At 43.0% G+C, this 26,589-nt stretch overlaps 2 protein-coding genes across 2 annotated transcripts in view; one reads left to right on the top strand and one right to left on the bottom strand.

Moving 5' to 3' along the window:
* Nucleotides 1-4,040: 4,040 nt before the first annotated feature.
* Nucleotides 4,041-5,932, bottom strand: MED7 (mediator complex subunit 7). Its single transcript, XM_084268665.1, has 2 exons — nucleotides 5,845-5,932; nucleotides 4,041-5,349 (listed from the first exon to the last, which is right to left on the bottom strand). The coding sequence occupies exon 2, from the start codon at nucleotides 5,328-5,330 to the stop codon at nucleotides 4,638-4,640; it is 693 nt and encodes a 230-aa protein (XP_084124791.1). The 5' UTR covers nucleotides 5,331-5,349; nucleotides 5,845-5,932; the 3' UTR covers nucleotides 4,041-4,637.
* A 10,559-nt stretch (nucleotides 5,933-16,491) lies between these two features.
* ITK (IL2 inducible T cell kinase) overlaps nucleotides 16,492-26,589 on the top strand; it is a gene marked incomplete at its 3' end in the record, with an annotated part of 31,158 nt that continues 21,060 nt past the window's right edge. Inside the window, exon 1 of the mRNA XM_084268663.1 lies at nucleotides 16,492-16,647. Within this exon, the coding sequence (XP_084124789.1) occupies nucleotides 16,510-16,647 (138 nt within the window). The 5' untranslated portion in view covers nucleotides 16,492-16,509. The remainder of the gene's footprint in view (nucleotides 16,648-26,589) is intronic.

The raw sequence follows: 26,589 nt of genomic DNA on the forward strand, positions 1-26,589 counted from the left end.
TTTAAAATCATCACACCTTCAGCATGATTCTGTTTTAAGAAGGAGGTAAGGCCATCAGAAGACTATTGAGCCGCCATGATCAAGTTCTATTCACAATACAAAACTGCAGTTTCCATGCCGTGCCAGCGCTCTTCCCCTTGTAACATGAAATCTCTCTGCCTCCATCCGCCTCTATCTATTCCTTTAAACCCGCTTAGTTACCTGCAGACAGGACCAGAAGAATCCAGCTCATGCAGAAATAAGACAACATTGTGACCGAAGATGAGGAACAACACTCCTGCTCACCCTTCGGGACCCCACATTCAAGAAAACTCTTCTTCATCAACGTCTGATTTTACTTCTTGCTACGTCTTCAGACACAGCCGAGAGTGCCCTTCAGTGCAATCCGGGGTGCCTTTCCTGTGGTTAGTCTGTGAATTGCTTGCAGCACAGCCAGGCGCTGCTGCCGGTACTGCACGCAGCTGAACTCTTGCTGACTGTGGTTTGACTACAAGGCTGCATACAATGCTTCACAGGACTGCACAAACCTACTTCTTGTTTTTTTCCAGACCTTCGATTGTACCAGATGAAACAGTTATCAGCATCACTGAGCTGAAAACTATCAGCAATTCACTGCCCCGTACTGCTTCCCACACCTGTTTTTGCCATAGCAGATAGGATTTGGGTGTGAGCTTACATAGGATATGCAACAGACAGTGGTAAACAGGACTTAGCAAAATAACAAGTTCCTAGGAAGAATTAGTCAAACATTTAATCATCAATTCCTGATTCTAATACTTAGAAGCAGCTCAGAGCATCTTTAGGCAAATGCTATTTTCTTTTTAGGCTGTAATCTGGTAGTACTGGAAAGCTGCCCTATTGTTACACGGCTGTAGCCTAATCGAGTTGCGGTTTCCCATCCCCTGACTCTTACTAGAACTGTTCTATTGAAAAAAATATAATACGTGTAGAAAGTCACACACAGAGAATAGAGAGGGCACGTGAAAAGTAGTGTGGAAACCAAGTCTTCCCACACACAAAGCGTGACCAGATGTTGTTGAATATAGCTTCTGAGAAATGGCATTGGCTGGCCACTTTCCCTGTCCCTGGATTAACTAACTCTTCCTGAGGACACCTGGTCTTTTTATATTTTTCAGAGTAGAACTGCAGCCATGACCAAGTGCCAACAAACATTCCTTGCTGAAGTAACTCATCTACTTTAGGCTGTGTTATACAGACAAAATTAAGGTGATATGAGGTGGTACTTATCAGTAACTAAACTGGCAGAAATGCTTCCAAAACCACACCTTTATAATATTATTTTTCCTCTGCCTTTTTCTTAAACAAGGCATAAACATAGCTGTGAGGCAGATGAACACCAGCAATATACCCACAGGAAAGATATGAGAGGAGGTGGGAGAAAGGGGGATTTTTGCATGTGGTTGCTGGAAGCAGGACTCTTAAGACAGTGCTTCCTCTTTGCTCCTCTTGTTTCTGGGAAAACGAGAAGCTACAGATATCTGTTACAAGAAGAATTCTGATCACTAACTACAAGCACCTGAAACTGCTCTCCACAAATGAAAAAGGCAGGGCAAGCTGGCTCTGGCAGAAGGCAGGTGACCATGTTCACCACAGCCGTGCCATGATGATGCATGGGACCGGCCGAGGACGTGGTGGTTCAACGCTCAACAAAAATTCACACGCAGACCAGGAGTCCCTTCTGCCAGTTACTTGCCATACGTGCAACACACATGGGTCCACATGGACTTCTCCTCTGCATGGGGCACTTCAGTGCTCTGAAATAAATAAACAGGCTAAGAAACCTGTTATCACAGAGTTCTGCCTGAGCCCATTCTACCCCCTTCACCCAGACTGGTTCATTCCTACGATGAGCTGCAGTGGTTTGAGTACTGCCTGTATCCCCAGTAAAGCTGTTCTGATCACATAGTAAGCAAAGAAGCGTGCTACAGGGCAACAGTTAACCCCCTTGCTTTGAATTTTATTTCCAAAACAGGCCATATGGAATGCCTTGATATTATTTCTGAGTTTCTACATGACTGTTTTCCAAGTTCCTGGGTTTTGTGCAAGAAACAAGCACGACTTCTGTAGAAAAGGAGCCAACATCAGCTTTTTCATGCATCCCTTGAAGTAACCACACATTTTTTCTTGATTCATATAGCCAGATCATACTTTGTGAAAATCAACCAAAACACTCAATATTTAGGTAAGTTAAAGCACTGTTGGAACCTTCTCTTCATTGTACTATTTAAAGCTACAAAGTTTCCCTCTCTATCTGGTGGTGATGCACATGGCCTCTCTGCATCAAGAAACTTCTGGAACTTTTCAAGTAACCCTACTTCTGTTATTCCTGTGCTCGGTCAGATAGTGTAATAGAAGTGCTGGGCTTTTTTCTTTTCCTTTTTTTTTTAACTAAGAGAACATCTAACAAAATGCTGCTTAACATGTGATGTTAACTACATCTCATCAAGTTTCAAGGTATTAAACTAACATTTACGGGGCAGAATACTTTAAATGTTATCAGCACATTCAGGAGTAAAAATTAAGTAAGGAACGATATTGTCAGGAGCAGGTTAATTAACACACCCAAGATGACAACATTTACCTCATTCACTAGTCAGCAAGTCACATCATCCTACCAATTGCGAAACGGACGTTTCCCCAGACCACTGGTCACACACCACCCGCTGCCTTCACTGCCCCGCGTCTGCTGTTTTCCCAAGAGCAAAGTTGTTACAGAAAAAGGAGAAGCTATCATTGCTTGGACTGACAAAGGAGGAAAAAGTCATTATTTCGGCTGAAAAAGAGCCCAGGAACCCTCCAACAGCTTTCTAAGGGTTGGCATTAAACATGGGGGGGTGGGTGGGGGTGTAGAATACGATTATTCATGAAATCTTTTGAAAAGTTAATAGATTCTTAACTATTTGTTAAATAATGTGATCCCCACTTATGTTGATGGTTTCACAAAAAAAAGGTCATTGCAATTGTTGGTGGGGCCCAGCTTGTGCAGGATTTTCAAACTATGGTAGGTCTATGGAAATTAGACCCCCAAAAAAATCAACAAAAAAAGATTGAACACCTGTAACAGGTTTTTTTGAATGGCAAAAATAAAACATCTGTGACAAACCATAGTTCTAGAGTGCACAACTTCTCTTATCCAGGAGACAGTAATTTTCTTCATAATTTCCACATGAAACATCTACAAAGCAGATAGCAAATTAATTCTGCTCACTTGCAACTGTTTTAGTTACCTACCAGCAATATAATTTCAATCTAGTCCAGGGAGAAGAGAGGGTACAGCAATTAAAGGACACAAAAGCATTAGCTTTGTAAAATGAGTTATATATTTCTAAAAAAAAAAGTATTACCAAAAAAAAACCCCACCCCTAAACATGTTTCTAGTTCTTTATTGTTACTTACGGTTGTCAACACTTAAAATAGTAGATGATGTCCTCCAGTGAGTCACAGGCTTGCTTAAAAGTTCACTTCATCTTTATCTGCACTGAGCTTAATCGCCACCACCCAACAACTGTGCACTTTTGCCTGCCCATTTAAATAACATTTCTGCAAACAACAGAATTATGAAGTGAAACAGAGACACAGCTTATTAAATCATGGTTAAAACCTGAGTCTGGGCATGTTGTCTCACATACAATGTTCACCTGTTCTTTAACTGCTGTAAATACTTTGCAAAACAGAGATACTACAGTTACAGAGGCAAAGAAGCCGCTTCATGATCAAATCACTCCTTCCCTCTTGCTCTGGGGTTAAACCAACTCAAATGGTATCCATTTGATGGAATACTTGCTCATTCTTTCAAACTTAGGAGTTCTTCATTAGTATAAAGGCTAATTACCAACCAGTCTCCTTCCTGAGAAAAATGCTCAGCTGGGCAAAGGCAGAAACAAAGCATCTGCACTACAAAATTATTCACTTCATGCACATGTATTAAACATGCAGGAAATATGTTAGTCTAAACATCTGTTTACACACACACACAAAAAAAAAGACAAGTAGGCATTTTTGTAAGCTCAAGATTTACATCTAAGAAAATCAAAATCCATTTGATTTTAATTCATTTAAATGCTGAGATTCCTGACAGCATGTCTCTATAAAGCAAGATACAGCACATCACATGGGTAATAAAGGACTAAATTAATTGTTAGGATCTCTTTTGTACAGTTATATTATCACCAAACTAGAAAGGAATGGATTTTGCAGACTTCATACTAATTTTCTTTTTAATTTTAAATTATATATTCCTGAAAGGACCCCCTGAAAGTGTAAAAAAACTAGCACCTATTTGAAGTGGAGAAATTGTCAAGTGCAATTCTTCTCAGTCAGATCCCTCACTTGCTTCCTCAACATAAAGCAATTTATGAAACATGAGGCATACCCAGAAAAGCAGAAAGTAACAAACGAAAGTACAACAGAAAAAGCTAACTTTAATCTCTGCTACCACCTCACTTCTTACATTTAACAAGTATGGGTATTTTTTGTTTCTACTAATAAACACACAGCTCACAAAATACTAAACATTTTCATCTGCTCTTACAGCAGCAAACCAAAATGCAGCATGAACCCTCAGAATGCATTCTGCCTCTCATTAGTGAGCTAACAACAATAGAAAGTGGGTTTTTTCATGTCATTTCATCAATAATGCTACACATAGCTGCATCTTTGTCCAAAACCTGATCTCTCCTGCCACCAGAGCGCTGTCTCTGTTTTTCACTCTGTCCAGTACAGTTGCTGCCATCATCAGCATCCATTGTCTCCACTTTCACTCCCAGTCCTCCCTCTGAATGAGGCAGATCATCAGGCAAGGAAGCCAGGCAGTTCTGAATCATCTCTACAACTCGCTCCAAGTGCTTCTGAAATCTTTCTGCTGTTTCCAGACGCTGCCGCTTCTGCACCTCCATCATGACTCTCAGCGTCTCTCTAGCTTGGTGAGGGCGATACTCATTTATGAGATGATGAACATGAACAAAGAGCAATTTCAAGTCTTCCAATTTCTCCTCTCGCTTTATACTCCCTGGGCTCCTTATCAAGATATCCAAGAGGTCCAAAAAGTTAACCAGGATAGACATATTAAGTTTCCTTAGTTCCTTCTTGTGATCAAACTGCATAGGATGCAACCGTTCGATTCCCTGGCTCTCCAAGGGTCGAATAATCAGGTCATCACATTGAAACTGATTACCAAACATCATGTAACTGTCTTTCACAGGTGGAGGTGGCTTTGGAGCCAGACCTTTACGGATATTTTCATCAGTATATTCTTTTATATATTGCATTGGAGGTGGAGGAAGGGCACTCACTTGCTGAGGTTCACCCATTTTTGTTAGATGAAAACACCTAGGGAACGGGCCAAGAAACGTATGGTAAACAATGTGTGACATAAACAGTAACAAAGGCATTATGAACTAGAATAGTCACATAAACATGCAGAATACAGGAAGCTCCCTAAAACAGTGGCAGCTGTTCCTTACGTTACGCTTTCAGCAGGATTAACTCGACATTAAGCATTCATGGTTTGGGAAGTGAAAGGCCAGTCTGCACACAGAGCAGCCCCTGGAAAAGGACAGCTCCCTTCCCGAGCTACAACCTGGCCAGGCAACACCAGGCCCTGCGAGAGAGTAAGTACCGTGGCCCGTGGCGTGCAAACACCGCCTCAGGGGAGGATGCGGCCTGGCAACCCGGGCCCGCAGACACCGCCGACCTGCTCCTGAGCTGGGCCAGGCCGTGCTCTGGGAAGGCCCAACCCTGCCGCGGAGCTCGCCAAGCTACTGCTGGAGAGACAAGAGCCGAGAACGCGCTACGGCAAGAGCCATTCGGCGACTGACCACGTACCCGGCGGAGAGAACAACCACACTCCAAGCCCACGGCGAGCCGCCTCTCCGAGCCCGCCCGCCGAGCGGCCCTCAGCAACACTCCCAGCATCCCACTTCCGGCTAGCGGCCCGCTTCCCTTCCCTTCCATTGGCTCGTCAGTCTCGGAAAGTCACGCTCTGATTGGTTCTCCTCAACACCAGTCAAATGTTTGCTCCACTCACCGCAGGGGTTCCCTCGGGAGGTGGGGCCAAGCGCGGCAGGTGGGTCGGGCAGTTGTTGAGCGGAGTGGGTGTGTGGTGAGGGTTGCTGGCGGCGCCACTTGGACAGGGCTCCCCAGGGGGGCTGCCTTGTCCCGGCCGCGGCAACGCGCAGCCCGGGCAGGGCCTGAAGACTGCATCGCGTCTGCTGGCGTGGGGCTCCCCAGAAGCCAGCGCTAAGGCGGCAAGGCCTGTGAGGGCGGGAGCGACCGGCCTGGCGTTGGCAGGGCTGCGGTCCCCGCCGGGACTTCCCCGCTGCGCCGAGGGGAGGCCGGAGCGCCCCTGCTGCTGGGAAACACGGGCTGCCAACGCGAGCCTGATGCGTTGACCGCTGAACCACGCAGCGGTCGTTCAGTGCGTGACAGGCGGCGTGTAACGCACCAGAAGCGCGGGCACTGCCCCAGCCCTGAAGTGAAGCGTTGCCCTGGGAAGCGTTCGCATCGTGCTTCCAGCCCAGCGCGCTGCACCCGGCCGTGTAAACACTGTAACACGCACATCGTGCCCCAGTGGGTCCCTTTCAGTCTTGTTGTAGGAAGAAAAATCCCCATGGATTGCAGTTTTCTCACCTTGTGAGGCGCGGGGAGCTGGGCTGGCGGGCAGCACCTCGCCGGGGGTACCCGGCAACGGGCAGCAGGAAGGGGGGGGCTCTGGCGCTTGGCCGGCCTGTCGCGCTTCCTGCTTTTCCCAGCAGGTGGCAGCAGTGGCCCGTGTCCGCGGGGGCCCGGCGGGTGCACACGCAGCAGGTTGGCTCCTGGGGATGGGTCGTTTCACACACACGCAGCCACACACCGGCACAAATAAAGAGTTCTGGTTGAATTAACTTATTAATGTCTATAAATACCTAAAGGGCGAGAGTCAGGAGGACAGGGCCAGGCTCTTCTCAGGGATGGCAGCGACAGGACAAGGGGCAGCGGGTGCAGCTGGAGCTGAGGAAGTTCCAGGTGAATATAAGGAGGAACTTTTTCACTGTGAGGGTGACAGAGCCCTGGGACAGGCTGCCCAGAGAGGCTGTGGAGTCTCCTTCTCTGGAGACATTCAAACCCACCTGGATGTGTTCCTGGGTGATTTAGTCTGGGTGATGCTGCTCTGGCAGGGGGGTTGGACTAGATGATCTGTCGAGATCCCTTCCAACCTCCAACATTCTGTGATTCTGTGCATGATAATTATTCTGGATGCTGTTCATTAATTTCCAAAGCAAGGCAAAGAAATTCAGTGGGTTTTGACTAGAAAACTTGAAGAACATCAGCAGCTCACATTTTACAGAAAATGTAAATATTCCAAACAACACTTTACAGCTGACAATGACAGCTGTACAGCCCTGGCTTCCAAACAGGCTGATCTATTTTCATGTGTGAGCTAAGTATACTTTGGGGAGGAAACATCTTTCTTCGAGATGATCTAGCAAGCATCTGTCACATAGGAAGGCTGGCCTTTGGTGAACTTGCTGAATCTCTCCCATTATGAAGTTCAATGTTGTCATTCGCTGGCTGTGCTGTGCAGTATTTACACATTTTACATAATGTTCCTGATGACATAAATTATTATACAGTTTCTTAGTCTCATATCTGTTCCTTAGTCTGAGTTACAGGCTTGTCCATTTCCTTTCTCTGCATTCATACAGATTGATATCACTGTTGTGATTATAAGTTTAGTATTTATCCATGTATAAATATATATGGATATGGCCTACATTATATTTTCAAACATAGGCTTGATTTTATTTTTTTTAAATGCTTAGGCCTTGATTTATGCATATTTGCATATTGCCCAGAGGAGGGTGTTCTTGCCTTTGGGTAATCACTTGCAACTGTAATTTAGGGAAAACTGACAGTAAATTAATCTGGGCTCAATCTGTATTTGTCAGTAGTTTCTAGTCTGCCAGATCTGATGCTGTCTGATACTTGAAGTGATATCCTCACATTTTCTGCCCTTCATGCCAATACTTCTACTTTAAAAGTGAGGTAAAGATCCTTACACTAAGGATTTTTTAGTTCCCAGAGTTGTAAATTATTCCAGTGTTCTGGGAAACACAACCATACTGACCAAAACGTTACGAGCGTGAATGGCTTGCTCAGACTCGGGAGCCTGGGTACAAAAACCTCTTATTCTCTGTGCAGAAATATCCTCATGGGCAGCCACAGTGGGCAATGCAATGCCCAAGACATAGAACAGGATAAGGTGGTTTGCCCATGTCTTCAGTTTTCAGGATTTCAGCACAGGGATAACCATCCCTTTGGAATGCAGGAGTTTTGCTGGTACAGAATTTGTTGAGAAACTTTTTAAGAAGAAGGGAAAGCACAAAAGGTAATTTGATTCCAAAATAAATGCTGTATGCTTTAATTATTTTGACAGTCAAGAATTAAGCAAGTTAGAGAATGAAGAAGTTTTAAAAGCTGTCAGTGCTTTCCTACCACAGCTATGGAACTCAGGATCTCCGCAGACTGAAGGAGTGCTTTGGGTGCACACATGGGACTGGGTGGGACTCCGGTAGTCTCTCTTGCTTCTTGCCACGAACCAGTCATTCAGATTCTCCATATTAAGGCACAAGGTCCTGTGGAAACAACAGGAAGACTGATCTTCATTCATAAAATCAGAATACCACGTTGCTTCTTTCATCAGCAGATGATCTTGTCAGTTGAGAATCTAACCAATTTGGAGCAGAACGTCATGTACTATCAGCCAGGGGATCCAAGGTGGCTTACCTTATCTTTTCTTTCTTTTCTCTCTCTCTCCTTTTTTTTTTTTTTAAGGTGGTAGTTCTTTCCAAGTACTTCTCCAATGCATACAAACAATCATTTTGAAGAAGCAACAGTACTCCAGGATGGAGCTGCAGATCTTATCAAGGCACAGAACTGGGAAACTGAGAGCATGGTTTTCAAATGCAGGCAAGGGTACAGTTCCATGCTGTGATCGAACAGTTTTCTGCTTTGGAAAGAGAAGTCTCATCCCTTCACCCTCCTCCCCTACTCTGCCCCTGCTCTCCTTTCTTCCTTAACTGCTCCTCCATCCCCCACTTCTGTCTGTGCAGTCCTTTCTTCTCCCTGTTTTGTACCATTGCCGTCAGACATTGGATTGCAAAGTAAACTGACGCAACCCCAAACCCCACAGAAAACATCATGGCTGTAGTTTTTCTGCTTTGCATTTTCCACTCTGATTGAGTCAGCTCACTGTGCTATCCATCCTATGAGCATCGGGGAGAGCCTCTAGGAGAGGAGAGTGCATAGACAGAAGGAAGGGAGGAAGTCAGGGAGGTGGGGAGGGGAATGGTTCTTCTTGCTGTGGTAGCCAGCTCTTTGCCTCAGATCATCTTGTTACATCATACCCTGAAAGACTGGCAAGGAATAAAAAGCACCGCCTCCAGCAGTGCATGAAAAAACCCCATGCAGTAGGAGGTGCTAACACAGCTTTGGTTTTATTGGACTTTCCAGACTTTGATTTCACATTCTTCTAACAGGAGCTGAGCTTGATTCTCTGCTGCCTTGCACTCAGTGAACTGTGCAGCACCTCTGCAAAATGCTGTGACTTCAAAAAGTATAAGACAGTGGGGGAGCCAAGCACTTGTTTTTCACATGATCTCTGTGATCTTCGTGAGTGATTTTCCCAGTCTGTATGTAGTGGCCAAGGCAGAAGGGATATAACATCAGCTACTGAAAGAATAAAAACGGGTTTCACTCTTGTTCTTGGTACCATGGTTGATTCTCAGAAGACCCATGGATGACCCTTTCCAGCCTGTGTGGAGGTGGTGTCATGCGTAGCACTCTGCAGTTTGCTTTCTGCTACATTCCAGCTCTTTCCTGGAAGAGGAATGCAATCCAGTACCAGCCAACCACTGATAACACAGCACAATTCCTACAGCATCTCCAAGTTGTGGGAATGAACCTAGACACTCCTTTGGTGGGAGAATCAATACAGTGATGTTCTTTGCCTCAAAGACACTGCATCTTAATGTATTGCTTTAGTTAAAATTTAGTTTGTGTTTCTTCATAACAAATTTTAGGCAAATTGGGCATTCCAGTTCTGTTAATTCAACAGCAGTATGTACAGTGGGTGCCATTGCAGTATGCTAAGTTATTTTAGCAGAATTTGAATCCAAGCATTGTACGAGCACGGTAAATACAAACTCCATTTTCTCACAGAGCCTTAAACAGCACTGCTGTCTTCTGTGCTAGAATGTTTTTCTTCCATTTCTGATTGATACTGCAGTCTAAACAGTAAATATAAATGCAGGGTTTTTTTTCCCCATGTTACCTGAAAAATAACCCCAACATCAAACTCAGTTCCAGTCTCTTGTTCAGTTTAGGTTGAGTGTTGCATCTTACAGCCTAATTAAGCAGTGAGCTCAGGAATTTCCTTTTTTGGTGATAGCTATAGGCTTTGTTACAGAATATAACCAAAGGGGGGGGGGGGGGGGAAGAGAAAAGGAGCCTGTTGGGGGTGAAGGGGACTTAAGCAAGCTTTATGTCTCCATCTGCCATGGTTAATTCCCATCTCCTGCTGTGGCTTTGGGAATTATTGAATTTGCAGTGCAGTGCTGTGCTGCATTTTCTTTCTGACTCCTCAGAGTAAAATATCAGCAGCAGCTTATTGGTGCACGTACTAATGTAGGAAAGCTGGTTAATGTTCATGTCGGGTAAGAATCGGGGCACACCGATCTACAGTGTACATGACAGCTGAATTCCTTCTTGCTGAACAGACGGTTACCACAGGTACCTGAACAAACTAAACAGAGCCTGCATGGTTATTTAGCAAAGAAACAGACATCCCACTACTCATTAATAAATTGACATGGCTCAACATCCAGGTGCATTTGGGTAGAATGAGCCAGCACACTTGCCTGTGCTCATAGTCTTCATGTTGTTTCTGGAAGCAACTCCCCTACCTGATTATTATTAGTGCTGGGTCTTTGCTCAGTCACATATCTGTAGTCACCACCTTTTATAACTTGTAAATGAACGTGCCTCAAAAAAACATGTCTACATAGCATGAAGAAGTAATCCATGTGCAGCCATCAGCATCCTGCAGAGCTGAGAACATACTGCCAGAATAAACTCCAGGATTTGCAGCACCACGGGTTTGCCAGTGGGGTAAATCACACCTCTGTCTTCAGAAGGAAACACCAATGGATAGGAACTAGTAAGACCTAGAACAAATTCCCAGTTTGGGTACAACACGATGAAACTGGGGTTTTCTTTCTGCATTTTTGCCTTACAGAGAACAGCTGAGCAAAGGATTATCTGCCCCTTCACCATGGAAGAGCCTGTCCTAACCCTGCGCAAGTTCACCAGTATAAAACACGTTCTCTAAGTTACTGCCAACATCAGTAAGTCTGAGAGTGATTTGCTTCAGGCATTCAAATCATGGATAGTTCACTACATCCTCCTAGCAGATGCTCAGAACAAAGCATCTACTTTCCCAGGGCTCCTGAACAGTTCACAGGAGAATCTTGCTCTGATTCTCCAAGAGCAACTCCCTTGGTCACTGGGAGCAGTGTGAGCGGATTCAAAGGTGCAGTTGTAAGACCTAGGGGAAAGCTGGATGCATCTGGCTCATAAAGACTGGGCTAATTCTTCCCTTTTTCTGCAGCTTTCTGTCTTGTTCTTTGGGTCTACTGGAGACACGTTTATTGGGGTGATAATGAACTGCTGAAGAAGGAAGGCAGCTGAGCAACCTAAATAGAATTTCTCACACTCTAAAAAGCCAAGTAGCAAAATGGGGTGAATTCTGGAAGCTTGGAAGTTGAATGATAATCATCATATTGAACAGCTGGTGAAAAGAACAAGCCGGCACCCAGGCAGTAAACCAAGTAGTACACAAGTACAAGTACACAGGAGAGTGAAGATATAGTTTCAGCCTTCCGGTCTGTTTTTTTTTTTTTTACAAAAACAAAACTATATTTCACTTTATAAATTTCTCTGCCGCCTTCAGGGCACAAGCATTGATATCAGAGCAGGATGTGCGGGTGGGGAGATTTCCACAATCTGCAGTAACACAAGAATGAACTGCATAATCTGGGTAAATCCCCTAAGAAAAAATCCAATCCCTAAAATAACATTTTACAGAGAAGAAACAGAGCAATTCGCTGGGGGTAGCACGGGAAGAGCAAAGGTGATGAAAAAAAAAAGAATGAGGCCACAGTTTATAAGAAACTTTATCTGTAGCCTCAGCTTGGCCAGAACAGAGGAGTATTTAAGTGCACAGAGCAGCTCAAACTTAAATCAGAAAACCTGAAAATATTTCAGCTTTTTCCTGCATATGGATGGAGAAGTGTCAAAGGATACATGGTATCAGGCTTCATAAAGGGACCTAAATGGACAAGATGCAGGATATCTAAAAAGTGCCTCAGGCTTTGTCTCCTCTTCTTAAGGGATAGGCTGCTGATAGCTTTAAAACACTTAAGACAGTGATATTTAATTAATTTCTATTAAGGATGCAGAATTTCGGTACCCTGCAAGACATAGCAGTGCCAAAAGCCTTGAACAAAAGGAGTGTGTTCATACATTCAGTATATCACTGCAGTGTCATATGAGGTCAGGTTCCAGAAGTGAGTGAGATATTCCTGCTCACCCAAGGAGCCCTTTCCTCAAGGCTGTGTAGTTTGTGTGTAAAGCTCTAAGACTTGTCCTCACATGTTCCAGCTCTGGAGCCAACTTGATTCTAAGGAAGTGAGGTATTTCTACCTAACTCTCTCTCACACACACACACTGCTGTAGAAGGGTCCTGAAGCCCTTAAATAAATGATCGAGGCTTTGTTTAAAAGGGTTATGACATGGTAGTCACCCAAGTGAATGACTGCCATAGTGCTTTCTACAGTTCATGTCTTGAAAGCAACAAAGAATTTTGTTTTAAAAATTGGCCATCATGGTCTTTTAAGTTAAAGAAAATTCAAATATGCATAAGCATGTTACTCCCATAAATGTGTAATTAAATATTAGTTCAGTTCTTAGACCATATGGTTTTGTACATACATGTTGACCTGGCTATATGTTCATTGGAATTAGCATTCATATTGTGGTTTCAGCTTGCTACACTCAAATGTGTGTGTGCTCGCTACACATGGCATTTGGGATTAAAGTGAAAAAAGAGCATGAAGGGGCACATTTGGGGCAAGAGTGGATACAAAAACATGTCAGTCCCTGCCTTCCTCCCCAGTTCAACAGCGAAGAGTTATCAGTCGATAGAGGTATTGCACAACAGAAATAGTCAACGGCTGTCTTTGAAATCAGCCCCTATATTTATGGCACCCGTATCTGACTGGGTTGACTTGTTTTCTTCCTTATGAACATTCTTATTTTTGTCCTGTCTGATAGCATAGCTGGCCCATCATCAGCTTGAACGCGACGTGGAAAACTCAGAATGGCTGACCACACCTGCTAAATCCTACTAGATTTTCTATCACTCCAGGACAAAATCTGTGGTTATTGGCTTACAACACATGTAGAAAGACAAGCAGAATTGTGCCACATCTGTACCTTCTCTTCCACAGCAGCTCAGCCTGCCCAGTTCTACCACACACAATGCCAGATCTCATTTGTTCCCCATTTCTCTCTGGCCTTGACCCTCACAGCATCTTCCCGTCAGACCTCCTGCAACACATCACATCATACCATGTTTACACCAAATGAAGCACAGTTGCCAAGCCCCCTATCTGAGCATTTGATCAAATCACCTACTTCTTCGTGTCCCTCCGCTAACTCATCTCTTATCTCATGAAGACATCAAGCTGCCAGTCACTACATTCAAAGAATTTCTTAGCTCTCCCCCCACTACTTACCACCCTAGCTGAATCTCTTCTCCCCGCCACATCCTCTCATCTCCAGTGGTATTGCTCCTGTCAGAGGTTTACATGTTGGTGTCTCATCTCTTTGCTGTCCTGTATGCTTTGCTTTTTCTGTAGAGCTGTGATGCCACACCCTTGCATTTCTATTTATGTTCAATTTTCTGAGCAGACAAGATGTACGTCTCTGCCAACAGACTGCAACCCCCCCTTAGCCCAAACTCCAAAGACTATTCAGAACGTCCTTAATACATCAGAATTAGTTAAAGGAGAGACTGGAAAGATTAACATAGTCCTGAATAAAAGTTCATAGCTAAAAAAGCAATGACATTACCAACTGCGGTTATAAATTCATCTGTACTGACACAAATCAAGGAAGATGCTATTAAGATCAACAGCCTTTTTGGGGGGGATTCACTGTTGGCAGCAGAGTGAAGTCCATCCAGTTTGTTGGGGCACTCTGTTGTCCATGTTTTGGTTTATTAACAACAAGAAAGGATCGCTGAGCATAATTTAAGCCAGCAAATTCTCAAGTGCAAGGAAAGTTATACACAGGCAAAAGTGGTCCTACGTTTTAGAGGTGCAAGCACCTACACGACACCTGGAGGTATCTGAATAGCTACTGTTGACACAGAACACAATTTTAGAAAACTCAAACTGCATTTTTTCTATATGTGTGTGGCATGAGGCAGACTGTTTTGTAGAAGAATTGAGAATTTGGCTGGAGTATTGATCCTGGACTACAAATAGATCTGAAATCCCCCTTGGCAGCAGTGACGATTTTTCAGGAGATCACAGACTTGTGTCATCTTTCTCGTTGAACCACAAGAGTTACTTGGAACTCAGTCACTCTGCCAAGAAACGAAACAGCTTCACTAGACTGTGCACAATGAATGCTTCAATATATGCTGCATCTTGCCTTTGGCAAGACTGTCACACAGAGATGATAGGTAGGTAGGTAGGTAGGTAGGTAGGTAGGTTGGTAGGTGGATAGATATCAGCTGCACAACAGGTTCTCCTTGTTTATGTTCCACGATACATTGTCTGTAGCAAATTGTCTTATAGATGTGTATATCAACTGCTATCTTTAAATTGTATTTTTATGGCAAATGCAGGTTCAAACTGAATAAAATTGGTAAGGAACGTCTGCTGATCCCTGGAACGTATTGCCTAAACAATATAACATAAAACACTAAGGAAGGGGTATGCCACCTTTTTTGGGGGAGAAGGATAACCAGTACATCCTATTAAGAAATGTGGTTCCCAAGTCTGCCTAAGAACTGCCCTAAAAAATCAAAGTTTTAACTTAATGAGTTTGCAATTCCGGGTTTTTTTTCCGATTTTTTTTTTCTTCATGGATTGAACTTATAATAACACAGTATCTACTTTGGAGCTTGAAAACAACCCTAAAATATATCACAAATAGGGAGTTATCTCTTTATACCCTAATGCTGTGTTGAGCTAAGGGTGAAAGCACTGCTAATGGATTTAGATTGAAATCACTTTCAGAAATACCTGGTTAACGAAAATACTTATCTTGCAGTAAGGTAAGTATTTATCTTGCAGTGGTATTCCATAAGACTCCATTTCCCCAGTCCTCAGTAGCACCAGCAATACAATCCTGTATCACTGCTAAAAAAATAAAAAAAATATTAAAAATGCAAGAGCAGAAGAAAAAAAACACCTTAGAATTTAACAGCACTGTTGTACCCAGCCCATTAGGTACATATTACTTCGTTTATAATTCTATATTTAGCCTAGTGCAGACTGCCCCAAAAGGTACCCTGAGGAAACAAGTTGGCTTGGTTTGATGTTGGTTCTCGCTTCGCTGCTGACGATAGTGGTCCTGATTGCATCTGCAGAGCTCATGTTGTGGCTGAGCCTCCTGGAACATCCAGGCACAGGCTAATTAAACCTGTACCTGAAGCAGTCAGTAACCAGGAAATAGTAACCAATGATAATTCATTAATTATCTGTTGTTTTAACCATTTGTTTTTAGTTTAAACATCTAATGACTACCAATATTTACCGTTCCTTATACAAGTATATTCTGGATATAATTTTCTTTGCTTACATAGGAAGGAACTTTCACAATATGTGGGAAACTACCTAAATAGGTTGTGTGAAATCCCTGAGACTCCCAGGGAATAGTTAAATACTCTAAATGGGAAGGCACCATTCCTTCAAAAAAGAAATATGGCTTCATGACCTACTTCTAAGAGGACAGTAGAGACACTCATCCTGTACATCCATCTTCAGTCCATGCATTTATAACTGTATTTACTAGATGGCAGAGTAGGAGACAGATGCTTAATCATGCCACACCCTTTTAATTAATCCTTAATCATTGACTCACATCTACTGAATGTCCCTCAAGTGTTATTTTTTCCACAACATTTACCCCAGCGTATATTTCAACATGTGCTGTTCGTTTTATGACTTCAGAGAGGATGTGGTTATGGTTTGACAGAAAGGAAGCTTTGCTGTAGATGGGAAGATAAAGCTCAAAGCACCTACGCTGCCTTTTGAATACCCCTTTTTCTTTTTTTTTTTAAATTAACTGTCTTCCTTCTTGTGCCTCTTTCTTGGACGGGCACTCAGCACGTAGGGCGGGCATCCCATGTCCTAGGAGACAACCATTCTTGGCTCAGCCATGAATAACTGTGTGCTCCTGGAGGAACTGCTGATCAAAAAATCCCAGCAGAAGAGAAGGACTTCACCCTCCAACTTTAAAGTGCGCTTCTTTGTCTTAACCAAATCCAAGCTGGCTTACTATGAACATCGCCACGGGGTACGTCAGCCATTTTCTGTCTCACAATAGAGTAATGGAGGGAAGGATGATCTTTGCTAAATGTTATTAATTTAACTTTTCTGCTCCTTGCTGTAGCACCGTTCACGGAAAATTGCAGAGTGGTCAAATGGGTCATTTAGAGTTTCTGGGTGGTGAGCATTTGGCGTGCATGGAGGGGTAAGACTCCTTCACTGTTTTATAGAATGGATCTGGTTTTGTTGTAGGAATTTAGGACAGGCTGTTATAACCAGCGTGTTTAACAACTGTGTGAGCTGGTGCCTGGCAGTTCACATGGGTACAGGGGTGACCCAGAGTGGCGTATGGCAAAGATCACCAGCGTACCCTAACTTCACCTGTGAAAAGCCTCACCCATGGGTCTTCATTCTCTCATTCTTTTCTTCAGGGCACCAGGCTTATGGCTGGTAGGAGACCAGTCTTATGTTTTCAAATTAATTCAGCTACCATGCGTAATAAGTCTAGTCTTCAGAGTTAGCTTCAGGAGGGATGCGATGATGAGATCTCTTCTCAGACTAGGCATTGTTTCCCCAAGCTTGCATCTCCCTGATTTGCTAAATATAAAGAAAATTAAAGTCAATCTGCACACCCCATTGTGCTAAGTGCTCTAGTGAAGTGAGAATTATTTCCCTCTTCTATTCAGCTGGATGTTTGCTGAGCCTCATTGCAACTGTAAATAATATTGCTTGTTTTCCAACAGTCACTGAGCATGCTGTTAATCCATTATGTCTAGGCACTGTTACTGTACACAGACCAGTGCTGGGGATCATGTTGCCTTGGTCTCTAGCACAGCCAACTTCAGAGCACCTGATCTTCAGCTGCAGAAAATCAATTTAGAACTGAACCCCAAGAGAAAAAGCAAAGTATGATGTGCCCTTGTATTGCATCATAACACAGCTGAAGTTGGATACTGGCTTTACTGGTCCACAGTCATTTTTACTTGCAGGTTACTTCTCTCGAATATGCCCAACAAAATATTTTTCTTACTTTTATTTTATAGTCCATGTTTTTTCTTACCTCCATAGTTAAATAGGGGAATATTTATTGTTGCATACTGTCTCTGGTTTAAGACTCTCTTTGCTATCCAATCTATCTTTCAAATGCCATCATTTTAAGACGGTAAATTCCATTACATTATATTTAAAGAAATCTTTACAAATGGTTTTCTTCTGTGCTTTCTGAGTCTTGGTGATCTTGTTAATTCAACATGGACTTTGCCTAGATACTTTTGTGGAATTGCAGTAAGTGTCTGTCAGCATCTTTGGACACTAAAATAGTTCGGAAAATCTGACTTGGTAACTTTAAGTGAGGCATAGATTTCATATGCTATGTGAGTGTCATTGGAAATTTTATCCCCTTGTCTTCCTAAAGGTCAATTAAGCCAGATGAGAATTTGGTATATTGTCTACTTTCTGTTGTATATTGTCTATTATAAATACGCACACGTTATATATGTGGAGACGGTAAATGTAAACACGTGTGAGTTTAGGCCCTCGTACGCATTTGAGGGATGGTGCGTGTATCTGTAATTACAGACCTGATTTTCCATGAAATGCTGATTTTTTTCTGACACAAGCTGCCCAAATCAGGTTGTTACATCAATAGAACTGGGGAGAAAAGAGTTTGTCCTGTGAAATATTCCCAGAACCAGTCCTCAGCGTCTTCAGTGATCTTCCCCAAATTTACCATCCCAGTGAGACCTCCACATGGTCAGGTCATCGCTGTTCTGGAGAGGAAAGCTTGGGGCAAGCAGCCCACACAAGCACCATCTTGTCTTGTGCTGAGGATGGAGGTCACGGACAGTGAAAGGAAAATTGTGGTACCTGTGCCCATCCCCATAAGTGAACCGGGACGAGGAACATGCGCGGGCGTTGGAGTCGGTAGTCTGTAGTGTTCACACTCAAGTGCAGGCCCTGGCACACATTTGGCTTTGCTCTGCCTGGACTCTCTGGACAACTTGTGGGGCTGGCAGGGGTCATCACAGGTTGTCCCCATGGCCAGCAGGCAGTTTGCATGTGGTGCCCCTGCTCAGAAGGTGTAAGGCCAAGTGCTAAGGACACCGCTGTTCTCTGCTGTCCAGCTGCAGTGTTGGAGAATATCCCCTAGGCATGTGTACCGCACCACAGAGATGCGGCCAGGGCTTTTAAAGTATGTGTTTTTCAAGGGAAACCTCTGTGGATAGTCACTGCAAGAATTTTCAATGAGGTTCCTGAAGGACACCTTACCAACCTGCCCCAGGGTTTACTGTACTGTCAGAACAGTACTATCCAATGCCCACTGCTGGTTCCCAGTCAGTCAGTAACAACAGCCTGTGCATTAATCAGGTAAAACAACCATCAAACTGCTTAACAGCCTGAGAAGTCCCACCAATTTCAATCAGGTAGCCTACAGTAAAGTGTACAGTTACGGATGAAGCCCAGGCTTATTTCTTTTGTCTATATTTAGCAGAGTTAATACCCACTCCCTTTCTCTGCGTTTTGATGTTGTGGGTATAAAAAAGTGTTTAAGTGTTTACCATAGCAGTCTGAAGCAAGGAAAAAACCAGGTCAGCGGGGTAAAGGGGTAATTCTGTAAACGATACCAAAAGCTGTCTAGACAACCGACATCATAAAGGCAGGTTTTTGCAGTAACTGTAATGGCATTTTTGTCTTAACGGCCATAGCTAGACAGAAAGTACTGTTTCCCTTGGGCCAAGCACACAGTTGCTGTTAATGACAGATATTTACATATCTCATTAGGAGAATGAGCCCCCAATAACTGACAACAATAGGAAGCTGTGTTTTCTGGAATTCATTACGCAGGGCACAATGCGGGGCTGTCTCAACCTAAAGCAAAGCCTTGATAACAGGCACATGTGTGCCTCTACTAAAATACATCAGGGATGCCATGATTATAACATGCAAATCAATTCCCTGGGCAAAAATTGCTTGTTTCCAGGGTCTGATTTTATAGCTACTGTGCATGTGAGTAAATGAGCACACAGGAGTAATCATTTTAATTATTTCAATGAGGTTGATCCTCACCAGAATAGCCAACAGTGAAGACACTGTAGTCCTCTCAGGGTGCCAGTACACCTGCAGTACTGCAGAAGAAGCAGACAAGTGAATCCCATTGGAGAGGTGTCTAAGACAGTTTCAAATGTCCTTACTCAGCAAAAACACTTTAACTGGTGAGTTACCTATATCCCATTCACCTGACAGTTTTGGTAAATCCTTCAGGCTGGCAGACAGGAGAGTGAAGATAGTTTAGTATTTTGGCACATCACATACCTACCTGGATGGAGACAGACAGGAATTAGCATCTCTCCCTGTATTTAAAGCTGGCTGTAGTCTAGAAGTGGCACAGATACCTGTGGCTGATGTCCCACTTAATGAACAGGCCACTGTCGTCTGGGCCATTACATGGTCTCTGCATCAGAACAAGCTTATCTTGGCAGGGTTCAAACTGTGGAGAGTGCTTGGGTCTGTCCATGTCAACTATGAAAAAGCACTCCATATCCCTACACCACTGTTTTCCCTCTTCAGACATAGGCATCTTGCCTATACACGCATTCTGAGAAGTATTTCAGGGCTGGGAAGGTTGCACCTAACACTCAGGAAGTTCAGGGACATAAAAGTTTTTAAATTTTATATCGTCTTGCATTCATGTGCTCTTATTAATCCAGCTTTTACAGGCAGCAATGAAAGGCACTCACAGAAAAGGACAAAATTCCCTTTTCATTCACATCAGCATTATTCTTCCTACATTGTCAGATGCTCAAGAGGTCACACAGCATGAGTCAGCCTTGTCCTGGGCTCTTTCATTCGGATCTCTGAAATTCAGATATAAAGATGGCACTTTAGTGTGTCTTGAAATATGCTTTCAGTCTCTTGCTCTAGGAGAACAAAGGAATAAACTTGGCTGAAAAGCCTTTTATCAGTGTCCTCAAAATGCTCCAGCATGGTAACAGAAGTAGTTCCTCGGTCCAGCAGTCCATTCTACCTTGATTGTACCACACAGAATCCAATTTGTCCATTCTGCTCTGGAAAGACTTGGGTTTTTCCTCAAGGATCCAACATAAACAGACCAAGACTTTTCTCCTGAAGATCTCTTTTTGGGTGTTTTTTTACTTAGAGTGAGCATTCGTACCATTTCTCATTGCTTCGTGTATTCTGAATACCTTAACTTTCATGGAGCTGTAATCCTCATCTAAAGTGAAGTTAATTATGGTTAATTATGGTTTTAAAGACAACCTTCCAAATAAATAACATATCTGAGTAGATTTGTCATTCTTTATAACTTGTCACATATTTATTAACAAGTCTTGTTTGCTTGCCAGAATTGGCAATACCATCTGTCTTCTGATGCGTATCTCCAACTAATTTATTAATAAAACCCACAAAGAAATCAGGCTTGGCATCTGTCTACATCACACCTGTTTCAATGAATTTTTATGCAATAAAATAAATGTAAACTCAATAAGATGGGTACTAGGCACAAACCTCTGCCTAGTGTTAAATGAATCCTTTAGTACACGTCTCTAAATTTAAAATGGATTTTTGAATAATCCAAATTGTATTACTGGAGTGGAGAGAGGATTGAGTTCACGTTGTTTGTCACAATGAGCCTCACTTCGATTGTGAATCATGCTAATACTGTCTGGAGGGCACTTCTTAAATTCATGTAGTCCAACTTCGTGCACAGTGCGAGCATGAGATCAAAATTCAGACCAGGACTATTGCCAGCACTAGAACAAGTTGGCTGTAGTGTTGACTATCCACTGCTTGAAAACCCAGAGCAGAGATTTCACATCTTTGGGCAAGATGTTCTGGTGTGTCTTATCAAATGTTTTTCTGGATATTTTCAAAGTTCCATCTATTGCAGTTCTCATTCACGACTCCTGTGGCATGACGCAGGCTGGTGATACAGTCGAGACAAGATTGCCTTAAGCAAAATGTGGGTTCTTCCATGTCTGGTGTCTATAGCTTTTCTAAGTCTACAAATGTGAGGAAGAGCCTGATAATAAAAAGAACTTTTTGCTGTAATAACTCATTTTATCCTCCAGAATTTCATCATCATAATTTTGGGTTTGCACTTTCTGTGCATACCCCGCTCTGCTCCTACTAGATCTTTGCTGCAGGTATTTAGTGTTCTTTAATCTCTCAATACTTTTTAAAAATTACTTCTGAGCAATGTCTTCCCAGAAAATGTCAAATACTTCCATTTTCTTTAAATTACAAAGCTCAAATCCTTCTTCTGTCAGAGAACATTAAGGATGTGGCAATATCTTCAACCCGTATTTTCTTTTATATGTTTAAGAAGGAATTCCTCCTAGTTTTAATATACTACATTAAGTCAGGTATTTCTTAACAGTTACTTTTATTAGACTTTTCTACTGTGGCCATTTTTGCTTCCAGTGCCTGCCTTTGCTTTATATTGCAATCAACACTGTAACTGATTGTGTAGCAATGTCCACCTGTCGCATTATACTCTTTCATCCTTTCTGACCAAATTTTTCTGCCCTTAAAGCTCATACTTTTTAGAATGAAAAAGTGATGGCAATTATTTGATTTAATTTAGCTTCCCTTCTTTTATTGAAACCTTTCACTGCAATCCACTCCTCCCATTCTTTGCTAGTCAAGAATAGTTTTGAAGAAACTAATGTAGTATTGAGTAGTTGTTCTGTATGCTTTTAGGTAACATAAAAGACTTATTTCCATCATATTAGAAAGCTAATTTGAAAGCCAAGAATCTTCTTTTTTCCCCTTCTGTTTCTTGATGGTGACATTGATTTTCTCATCCAACCACTTGCGCTGATGTTAGGGATGCATACCTTGATAATCATCTCAGCCTGGACCTGAGACAATGTGAACGTGGGAAGTGACTTTGTCAGATCTTAAAATAGGAGTTCAGTGAAAATATTGGGCTGTTGGGGATGTGTGATGGGCCGAGAGCAAGATGCTCTTATGGCCAAATGCGCTTTTCCACCGGTCTCTTTACTTGACCATTAATACACCCATGAAAATCTGCACTGTGCAACAAGGTTATGGTTCCAACTTTCCACTGGATGTCTTCTGTTCTCAGCTCATTCCTTAGTAATTCTGAAAATCGGACACCTCAGCAAGCCTGGAGGAATGAGGAGTGGACTGGCCAACTCTTCGCTAAGTGCATGGTGTCTGAACTCTGGATCTTCATTGTAGGTCTATTGACTTCTCTGGCCTTAAAAGAAAAGGAAAAAAAGTTCTATTTCTCTGGTTTTAAATTATTTTGGTGGAAATGCAACACTGGATCTGGCCTCTAGGACTTTATAAGGACAGTAGGAGTAATTCTGCTAGAGCAGATATTTCCCAGATAAACTGAGAATAGAGCTGAATCGATCGATAACAGGCTTTGGAAACAAACAGTATTAGTCTCAGTTAACAAGATTTGTTACTGCGTTAGGTGGTTGGGAGTGACATTGTATGATGAGTGAACTGACAGCGTGCAAAAGGTGTGTACGGACAGCAGCGCCGTAATGTCTCGCAGGCAGATAAATATTTACTTCCTGATGTAGGAACCTGCTGTGATTCGGCTCCTTTTCTTAGACCTGTCCCCACGCCCTGTGCTCCAGGTGAGTGTACAATCAAGGAGATCTTTGCATGTCCCAGGAAACATGGCAAAAAGAAATCAGTGGCTGCATCTGCTCGGGACAGGTATGGCAGTAACTGAGGAGTGCAGTGGAGTGCCCGTGGATGAGTTGCTGCAGTGGAGCGCCCGTGGATGAGTTGCTGCAGTGGAGCAGACACAGCCCTCCAGCTGCCTCCCCAAATGTGCTTCTCCGCCTCTACTGCTTAGATGGATGGAGGCATCTTAGGCACCAACTGCAGCTGATTTCAGCATTCAACACAATTCAGTGCACTCTGCAGGCAGGGTATGCCCACCTCTAAAAACACCTTCCTGCACTTTAGATGTGAAAACATCTGCAAAGAAGTTATTTAGTGGGGTTTTTTTTATTTAACTAGGAGGACAAAATACTCATGACAGGCATATGAACCAAGGAGCTACATTTAAGGATTTAAATATAAACATAAGAGGGTATATTGGATATGTTAAAGCATAAGACAACAGTCAGAGCTCTCCTGAAAATCACAGTATTATCAATCTTCATCCCTTTCCAATCTTTCTTTGGAGCACTTAGTATTGGCAGGGAATGCAACATCCCTTGCAGCTTTCCTTTAAAATTTCTCAATTCAGGTTATAAATTTCATTTTAGATTTGTTTAAATTGTTTTATTTCCCTTAAAATCTCAAACTACGGGTGTTCCTAATAAGAGAGAGAACTCCCAAAATCCTGCACAATGCTAGGGTTCAGGCAAAATTTCTATCCATCCGGCAATGAGCAGTTCTCAATATCCTAACTATTAATGATAAAAACAGCACATGCAATGTGTAGATAAGAGATATGATATGATAAGGAGCAGAAAATAATTGTATCAACACGATGTTCAAGGATGTTCAAGTTCATGCTTAAATCTTTTTGTCAGTAGAAAAGTACCATAGTGGGAAAATTACCACTAAAAATAAGTCCGTCTTGTTCCAATGATATAAGCTCCTAGCTACTATTTTCTGCAATTAGCTATCTCAGCATTAACACATGAGTATGAGAGACCCATAGACTAAGGAGTAAATAAACTGGAGGCTCTGCAACATCATGGGCATAAGCAGATTTGGGCAGCTCAGAGAAATCAAGAAATACCTTTCCAAATTACTGCAGAAGCTCAGTAAGACCTGAAGAAAGTCATACCTGAAAGGCAGTAGCACGGCACTAATTTTAAGAGATGATGTTCACCAAACCACATCAGATTGAGCCCTCTGCCACTGGAAGGTGTTATATGTTGCACGGTTCTGCTTCATGTTGATATTGATCTGTCTGCGAAGAAGCAGACATGTCTGTTGGAAGGGTCTGTCTGTTGACCCATTTATTTCCTACCATGGCTAGACCTGCAATGGTGCCTCTTGTCCTGAAGCCATGTACTCATATTCTCCCTAAATTTACATTTTAATAGCTCACGAAGAGCTTTAACACTGCATGGCTATGGTAAATATTTTCTTGCAGGGTAATGATGAGAAAAAAATCAGAGCAAACAATGGATATACATTCCTGTATTATTCCTAGAGCTCATGAGAATATGAAAGTGTGATCTCAGATCACACCAGAGGTCCATGAGCCAAGTGGTATGTCTCCAGGAGTGGTCAGTACCTGCCATTTAGAGTAAAACTACAAAAATAGCCTCAAATGTTTTCCTAAAAGCTGATAGGGAAAACCTTGAAGGATCTAACCATGGAAACTTTGCTCTTAATTTGCATTTTTAAGCTTGGAGACAGCTGTATGAGAGAAAGACCCTTCAACTTTAAGTATTTTTTCAGACATTTTGAAATCAGGCTGAATAATTCTGAAGACAGACATTTTTATATTGGGATTTGCTGGTCTTTCCCCATTTTAGGTCAGCCTGAGCTGACTGCTCTCAGGTGCTACCTGAGAACATGTGCTGAGCCAGGAGCAGCCCACGCTGCTTCCCCGCTGTGACCACGTTCCTTTGCTCCTCATAGCTGGGGCAACATTTAAAATTAGTTGCTGTGCTCTTAATAGCAACATCGGAAAATTGTCGCTGTGTTACTTAAGACATCCTCCCCTGTGGTCACCGAGCCATACGTGTTGGCACTGGGAACACACGAGCCGCCTCTGGTTTTACCTCTGTTCACTCGTAGCCTTAATCCGCTGAGTGGAAAGGATTTCTGAGGTTTTTTTTCTGCCCTGTTGCTGCCCGTGTATCAACACGGTGCAGATGTTTCTGTTCTTGACAGCAGTTGGGTCCCATAGGCACATCTACTGATACAACTTGGCCTCAAGAGTCTTCATGACAGGTGATAACATACATGAAGGGGAAAAAAAGTCAAGATCCCAGGTTGAATTTACAGCACTTGGGTTAGTAAATCCAGTTTTCTGTGTGAAAGTGCAACTTATTGACAGCCAAAGGAGAGCAGCTCAGGTGGGAGTTGAGCACTGTATTACCAGCTTTTGGAAGGGGACTTGATTTGCATGATAAAATGCTCCTGAAAAGGCACACGTGAAGTTCTGCCTGCATTCAAGCACTGGCCCGTAGCAACTGCATTCCCACTGCTCCCTGAAATGAGCTCCTGCCCTCTCCTGAACCCATTCTGACCTCCCCATCACACCACAGTGCGCATATACCACATCTCAAAATGCAGGAGCACAAAGCTGCAGGTGACAGTAGTATGGTACAGAATCATAGAAAGGTATGGCTGAGTTGTATTCCCGTTAATGTCTTCTCACAGTGTGCAGCTACCATGTCACTAGTAAGAGCCATGGATGGGTGCCTAGGGAATATTCACTGTGCAAGTACAAGCCCTCTCTGGGTTTATGCTGGTCCTCTTAAGGCCACTGCCTGCAGTAGATGTAGAAGGTGCTGCTTTCACCAGCACAGCAGTCTCCCATTGCCACTCTAAAAATACTTCAATGTGCACACAAGCCGCTCTTCACACTTACATACACTTTATTCTAGTGGTGTGCAGGAGTCAAAGCTTTTGCTTTTTTATTTCCCTCCCCCCCCGCCCCCCTGCCGCCTGCTCCCAAGGGACTGTATGTAGCATTGAAACAAACAACCTGGTTTGGTTTTGCCACCTCAAGCCCGCAGAATAAGAAACCCCAAAATCAGCTTCTGCCTCCGTCCAGGGTGCACACTGAGTTCAGCTGGAGCGGAAGGACAGGTAGCATGGGACAAGCGGGTCATGCGAAGGGCCAAGGCAAAGACCCTTCATCTACTCAATCACCAAGCAAGAATGGTTCCTTCTAGTCAAGACAGTTCTAGTTCAAGTCTAGTTCAAGTCCCTTCCAATCAAGACAGTAAGTGAAAACAGGGAATGAAGTTTGGCTCAGAATCTTATAAAA

The sequence above is a fragment of the Gallinula chloropus genome, assembly GCF_964237585.1.
Source record: "Gallinula chloropus genome assembly, chromosome: 10".
NCBI classification, from domain to species: Eukaryota; Metazoa; Chordata; class Aves; order Gruiformes; family Rallidae; genus Gallinula; species Gallinula chloropus.